The following is a 7,501-nucleotide window of genomic DNA, read 5'->3' as shown; positions in this document are numbered from 1 at the left end:
TTAGTGAGATCTGAACCAAGTTTGTGCTTAATAATTAGATCATTCTAAGGACCTGACAGTGCTTCTGTGGGTCATTCTCAAGAGTTTCAGTATAAGCACTAATGGTGGAAATTCTAGGTTGAGGGAGCTAGGAGGTTGTTGAAAGATCTGTTTTGTTGGGGTTGTGATGAGATAACTATCATCAAGGACCACTTTCCACTGGGGTAAACTGACAAAAGTGGTGCTCAGCCACACCAGCTAGATTTCTCATGTTGGGCCACGTTTACAGACATTTGAGGGCATTTGTGGTTGGTCATGGGTTTCCTTGCCTTAACTCCAAAGGTGTCACTTTCATTGGGCTGGTTTATTCATTCAGCTCACTTGGCAATAGGAAGAAAGCTAGAAGCTAATATGCAAACCACCCCTTCATGGTGTTTCAGCTTTCAACATCTCTCAGTGCACTGTGTGCAGGGTATGACCATTACAACTCCAAAGGAAAGAGCTTTCTCTGATTTTTCTGGAAGTCTCCAGTGGGGCCTGCCAAAGTGGGAACTGAAATCCTGGGGTAGCCCTGGGAAGTGGAGTTTTTTTCTCTAGGAGTGATGTCTCCTGGTTGGTGGGGCTGGGAAACAGCCAGGTTGTCATTCTCTGAAAGAGACCTTGGTCTTTCACACTGTGTACAGATCCAAAACTCTGCCTTTATACTTGGAGGAGAAAGGGGGTACAGATGTCCTCCAGGCAGTCCTGTTGGAGCACCCAGGGCTAATACAGTGACCCTATAGAAAGCTTTCGTCTCTGTCGGATGTAATGCTGTTCCTTAACTTGGGCACAACTAATCCTCCAATTCATCAGAACTCACTAACCTTTCCCCAGTTCTGCTGGCTGTCACAGAGGAAGGAGGCCCGGGGTGGGAGAAGGGGAAGCTGGTGCCCTCCTTTTCCAGGGGTGAAAGTACTTGGCAGGGTGGAGCTTGGCTTTATCATCCGGAGCTCCCTTGTGGGGCCAAGTCGAAGGCCTCAGAAGGGTATAGCTGGCTGGCCACATAGTTTTCCTAGCTCCAGGCAGCTCTCAAGAGACCCATTTATGTTGGTTTTCTCAGGGTGAGGAGTTACAGAAGTCCACCTCTGCTGGCTCAGTGGTAAGACACAGGCCTGCAGAGTCTGTGCTGAGTGAAACTTCAGCTGGGGAGATACTGGAGGCTATGGAACAAGGACATGGGGACTGAATGAAAGAGGGGAGGCAGACGTTCAGCCCACCATTCCTCACCCAAGGAGATGATCCCACAAGCTCACAAATGAGCAGAACTGGAAAAGACCTCAAAGTCTGGCTGGATAATGGCAACACAGGCCTTGAGTGCTCACTTTGTGCTGGGTGCTGTGCCAAGCACCACATGTGCACCACAGCACTGGCACCCCACCACAGCCCTTGTTCACAGACCAGGAAACCAACTCTCACCACCTAATCAGTATGGAGCCTTGGTTCCAAACCACATCTATCTGTGCCCAGAATCCAGGTTGGTTCTGTATCAGGCTGCCTGAGAGAAGAACACGGAGGCCTGCACAAGAAGCTGGGGAGAGCTAGCAAGGGGCAGGGCCCAAGCGCCTTATGCCAAGCAAGCACTTGTGGATGCTGAGGGAAGGTGGCAAAAGCTGCAGCTGCTGTGCTGCCCTGCCTTCAGCTCTCCTCCCTTCCCCCAGCACACACACCTTCCAACACCCCTGGCAACATGGCTCTGCCGCTACAGGCCCCACGGCCCCAACAGGGTAGGGTTTGCCCCACCTATGCCATGGAGGCCACCTGCAGTTTCGAAGGGTGGGGCCCCAGGGGGCCGAGACACAGGCTTGTAATATGGCCTCAGTGCAGGGGGCAGCTTGGCCACACCAGGCCTGTTTGGAGCAAACGGGACTCTGGCCTGCTAGGCCTTATCTCAGCTCCCAGGATCAAAGAGGACTTTTTAGCCATGTTTCTATCTCAGCAAGACAACCTAGCCTCCTGTTCTTTAAACCAGACCCTCTGTTGGGTCCTGCAGTTCCTCAGAGATCTGGACCCTGGGTGGCTGACTGTGAGACTCAGGACCATGCACAGATGCATCCTCATTCCCAGCCACCAGGCTCGGGTCAGACCCTATGGCTCTGGTGGGTCTAATTCTTGGTTTCTTGATCCCTGAGAACACCTGGCACCTCTGGCAGCTGGCCAGTTGCTGCCCTACATCAGGCTGGGAGTCACCTGCAGGCTTCCTTTAGGGAAGGCCCTCCCCTGCCCTCCTGTGCCAGCCCAGAGGAGCAGCCTGGGTGAGGTCTTCGCATCCATTTCGGGCCAAATGCCTTGGATTGGCTGGGTCCCCTCCTCTTTCTGCCCTCCTTCTTTCCTTCAAAGCAACAAGGTTGTGGGGGTGTCCAGTTCTGCTACCACCTCTCCCTCACACTGTCAATCTGGAATTTGTCCAGAATTGGGGCCCAAATAGTGAGTTCTTACACAGTGGTTAAAAAAAAAAACAAAAAAAAACCCCACACAACTCAGCTACACTTTGGCTCAGAGAGGCCATGGGATATACCCAGGATCTCAGATCAGGAGGGAGGCCCTGGGAGAGGTGTGGCGGGGATCATGTGCTTCTCTGGTTTCTCAGAGAAAGCTGACTTTGTGTAACAAGGGAGGCATATGGACATGGAGTTGGTGTTTGGGGATGTGGGAACCATTAGGCCAGAATTACAAAAAGTCCTATCATGTTGGCCACACTAGGGCAACAGTGGACTGGGGCAGGGGCTGATGACCTGATTGTGGAGGCAGTGGAGGGCTGTTTCTGCTGGGGACCCAGGACTCCCCTCCAAGTGCTCCTGCTTGGCTTGTTGGGATGGGGAGAGGAGCTGGAGTTGGGATGGGTCACAGCGAAGGCTACAGCCTGGCATTCCCATATGGGGTAGGGGTGGGGTGGGGTGGGACAGGGAGGAGGACCTGAAGGGGTGTCCAACTTTCCGAGACTTGGAACAGCCTGGTGAGTATTCATCACCATTCTTCTGTCATAGGTGGCGAGCAGCCAGAGTTCTGGGCACAGGAGACCATCTACCCCCAAGCTTGTGGGGCCTGCCTCAGGTCACTGAAGAGGACCCCATTTTTGGTCTTTGGCCATCCTAAGACGTGTACAGTGGAGCCCTGGGGCCCTCCCTTCTCTGACCGGTGACAGCCCTCACAGGCAAGGCCTCACCCTCTAGGGCCTGTCCCTTCCTGTCTGCCAGTCCCCACAGGGTCTGCAGGGTATCCAATCTCACCAACCAGACTGGAAGCTCCCCAGGGGCAAGCAGCTCATCTCTTCCATATTCTCACAGTGTTCAGCCAGGATTGGCACTTCAGAGCAACTCCTGCTGCTGCTGCTCAGCAGAGATGTAGTTAGCATCTCTCTATAGTAGCACTTTCTGAGTCCCTCCCCTGGGGGAACCAGGCTAGACTCTGGGGTCCAGAGGAGCAGGCAGGCCGAGAGGCAAAAAGGGCACAGAGGAATAACCAACCCTGCCCCTGCAGTAGAGCCCTGGGCAGAACAGGCCATGACCAACCAGCAGCCAAGGTCAAAGTCCCCAGAACAAGGGCCGATGTGTGCACGGCATGCAGCATGACTGCTTGTCTTTCAGCAGGACTGGAGATAGAAGGCTGAGGCATTCACAACTTTATTAAAAATGTACATAAGTAAAAGGAACATGGTTTAATTGTGCAAAGAGTAAGAAATCCAGATGAGCAAATAACACGCATTAAAGCCACCTGCAATATACCACCCAGAAGTAACCAGGCTGTTGAATTTTTAGAGACTGGGGTGCAAACACATTTTTTCACTCCCTTGTGCATATATCTGGGAGCTCTGCCATATACAGACACAGACACGGTGTCCACAGGCGATGCCTCTGCTGGGAATGCTGCAAGCAGGAGTTTATCCTTTCCTGGTACTGGCTCGGGGCCCCTCCTCAGCGCCCAGGTCTCTCTAGCATCCAGGAGTCCAAAGGCCCGGCTGTGCAGGCTGCAGAGGTGATCTAGAGTAGATTAGGAGGTGCAAAAGGCTTGGAGATAGGCTGACCAACTGTTCCAGTTTGCTTAGGACTGAGGAGTTTCCCAGGATTTGGGACTTTCAGTGCTAAAACTGGGAAAGTCCCAGGCAAACCAGGGCCAGTTGGTCACCCTCCCTGAGGGCCAAAGGCTTTGTCCAGCCCCTCCTGCCCTGTGCTCCCCATCTGCCCTCCTACTGGGGTTCTGGATCCCCCATGCCCACACCAAGCAGCCCAGGGACAGAGGCCTGGCTGGGGCCTTGCCTCCCGTGGAAGCTCCTGAAAGTTCCAGCCTGAGGCCTAGGGAGGGACAGGGGAAAGGGAATAAATGAAGGCAGACAGTCTGTCATCACCCCAGAAAAGGGCCAGGTGAACTACGGCTGTCAAGGGCAGCTAGGGATGTACAAGTAGAAGGGTTCCAATACTTGGCTGGCCACCCCTCCAGCCCTGGAGCTGAGTGTGTGGTCCCCAGAGGCCCCAGAGCCGGAGAAGTGCAGGGTGTCTGGATTGAAAGGCCTCAGCTCCCTGGGCTCCCAGAGTCCTGGTGCCTCAGGCCTTACCTTCCCCCTCCTCCATCTCCACACCCCCTGGCACTTCCTGCTCAGCTCTTCTCTACCTAAGACTGGGAGCAGAGGATGAAGGAAGAGGAATCCAGGACAGACCGAGCTGAAAGAGGAGCAGGCAGGTGGGAGGGGACTTGGGCAGAAAGGACCTCACTGATAGTGGCGGGAACATCCTGACTGTGGTCTGGCCCAGCCCGCTGTCTATGCCTGAGGATGCCTGAGGATGCCTGAGGATGGGGGGCCCTTGGAAAACTCAGAAGAGAGGCTAGGTGTGGAAGGCAGAGTATTGGTCCACAGTGGAATAAAGAGGTCCACGTCCCAATGCATGAGCCTATGAATATGTTGCTACATGGCAAAGAGGAATTAAAACTGCAGATGGAATTAAGGTTGCTAACCAGCTCACTTGCAAATAGAGAGATTACCCTGGATTATTGGTGTGGGCCCAGTGTAATCACAAGAGTTCTTAAATGAAGGAGGAGGAGGCAGAAGGGTCAGAACCACAGAGATCGCATCGTGAAAAACCTGACCAGCCAGTGCTGGCTTTGAAAGTGGAGGAAGGGGCTGCAGGCCAACGAATGCAGGCAGCCTCTAAAAGCTGGAAAGGGAAAGGAAGGAAAGGGATTCCCACTAGAGCCCCCAGGAAGAAATGCAGCTCTGTTGACACCTTGAGTTTAGCCCAGTGAGACCTGTTTTGGACTTCTGACTACAGAACTATAAGAAAAGAAACTGGGGCCAGGTGCAGTGGGTCACACCTGTAATCCTAGCACTTTGGGAGGCTGAGGCAGGCAGATTGCTTGTGCCCAGGAGTTTGAGACCAGCCAGGGCAACATAGTGAGACCCTGTCTCTATAAAGTATACAAAAAATTAGCCAGGTGTGGTAGCACTTGCCTTTAGTCCTGGCTACTTGGGAGGCTGAGGTAGGAGGATGGCCTGAGCCCAGGAGGGAGAGGTTGCAGTGAGTCAAGATTGAGCCACTGCACTCCAGCCTGAGTGACAGAGCAAGACCCTGTATCCAAAAAAAAAAAAAAAAAAAAATTGTGTTCTTTTAAGCCCCTGTTTATGATAATTTGTTAGAGCAGCAGTAGGAAACTGATCCACTGGGAAACCATTTGGGGGATGCAGCTGCCCAAAATCCCTGCATGTGGGTTGGACTCAGCCTCACAAGGCTCTACAGCCTCTCTGCAAAAGACTCCATTCCCTCTGGGAGAAGCTCAAACTCTAAAGCCCTGGGCAGGGAATGGGCCTCCATGGCATGGAGGGGGTCAAGAAGGATGCCCCCCAGGATAGTGCCGCTGCTGGACCTCTCTATAGGAAGCAGCTGCCTCTTTGAGCCCCCTCCCCAAACCTCAGTGAGCTGAGGTGCTGGCTCTGAGTGGTCGTGGAGGGGCTTCCCTGAGGTCAGGCCACCTAGGTCAGCTAGTCAGAGACCACAGGGCTTGGCTTAAGACTCCCAGGAAGGAGTTGCATGGCCCCTCCACACATCCACAATACTCATAACACTCTCAGTCCTTGGCCTTACTAAGGGGATACTAAGGGGACTCAGTTTAGCTCTGGAAAAGCTAGGACTACTGGAAAAAAAAGTATAGAGGAAAAAAATAGTTACTGGATGCCAGCCAGATCTGCATAAAGTCCCTGCTCTGCCACTTACTAGCTATGTGGCCTCAAATAAGCCACTAGACCTTTTGTAGCCTCAGTTTCTTCATCTGTAAAATGGGTATAACATCATTTGTCTTATCTGTCTCACAGGGTGTGTGAGTCTCAGGTGAGATAACACACGAGAAAACATTGTGCTGCACAACTTGAGATGGAAACAGTAACGATCACAACCCCACATGCCTTTTGATAGGGTGAATGATCACAGCATCCTGTGTTAGGGAGGAAGGGGTGAGCGCAGACGCTTCAAAACTCTCTTACCCATAGGCAGGAGGGTGTAGCCTGGCCAGGGGAGAAAAGGACCCAGCCACTGCCACCGCCCTGCAGCTCACACCGGATGTGCAACAGAGCCACCGTGCAGCCCCACAGGATGTCCTCCAACCACTGCAGACTGTGGGGCTTTGCTTTTTTTTTTTTTTTTTTTTTTAAGAAAAAGGTTTTCTAGTTTCTTCTACATTAAAAACAATCCCTCCTTCTCATGAAGCACAGTTTTACAGAGGAAAAGGGGGACGTGAAACTATACACCATTCAAATCTAATTAATATATAATTTTTTTGTGGAATACAGATGGAGGGAATACATCACAATACTAAAGGTGATTATCTTTGGATGGTGGGATTACAGGTGATTATATATTTTTTATATTTCTATAGTTTAAAAATGTTCTGTGATGACCTATAATTACTTTTACTTATTTATTTTTTGAGACAAAATCTCACTCTGTTGACCAGGCTGGAGCGCAGTGGTGCAATCTCGGCTTACTATAGTCTCGACCTCACAGGCTCAAGTGATCCTCCCGCCTCAGCCTCTGGAGAAGCTGTGACTACAGGTGCGTACCACCATGCCCAGCTAATTTTTTGTAGAGACAGGATTTCGCCATGTTGTCCATGCTGGTCTCAAACTCCTGAGCTCACGTAATCCTCCTGCCTCGGCTTCCCAAAGTACTGGGATTATAGGTGTGAGCCACCTTGACTGGCCTATAATTACTTTTATAATCAGAAAAAAATATATAAATAAATACGAAAAGTTCTGGGAACTTTCTTTTGTGGAGCCACACACTGGGCTCAAGGAATTATTTGAGCTGGGTTCTGCAGGGGTGGGAGTCTTGGCCCGGGCCCTGGTCCTTGCTGTGTGACCCTGGAGACTCACTACTTTCCCTCCCTGGCCTTTGTTTGCCTGGTAAGACAAGATGCTGCACAAGATGCTCCCTAGGGTCCTTTGCAGCTTAATAAGTAAAGTATTCGCCTTGGTCTCATCCATCCCAGCTCTTTGCCCAGC

General features: G+C 51.8%; 1 protein-coding gene across 1 annotated transcript in view; it reads right to left on the bottom strand.

Annotated features, from left to right (window-relative positions):
* Positions 1-3,622: 3,622 nt before the first annotated feature.
* LOC129036371 (sterile alpha motif domain-containing protein 1-like) overlaps positions 3,623-7,501 on the bottom strand; it is a 68,547-nt gene continuing 64,668 nt past the window's right edge. Inside the window, exon 5 of the mRNA XM_054487374.2 lies at positions 3,623-3,995. Within this exon, the coding sequence (XP_054343349.2) occupies positions 3,631-3,995 (365 nt within the window). The 3' untranslated portion in view covers positions 3,623-3,630. The remainder of the gene's footprint in view (positions 3,996-7,501) is intronic.

The sequence above is a fragment of the Pongo pygmaeus genome, chromosome 4, assembly GCF_028885625.2.
Source record: "Pongo pygmaeus isolate AG05252 chromosome 4, NHGRI_mPonPyg2-v2.0_pri, whole genome shotgun sequence".
Taxonomy (NCBI): Eukaryota; Metazoa; Chordata; class Mammalia; order Primates; family Hominidae; genus Pongo; species Pongo pygmaeus.
The sequence above is the reverse complement of the archived record's forward strand: the minus strand, read 5'-3'. Positions and strand labels throughout refer to the sequence as shown.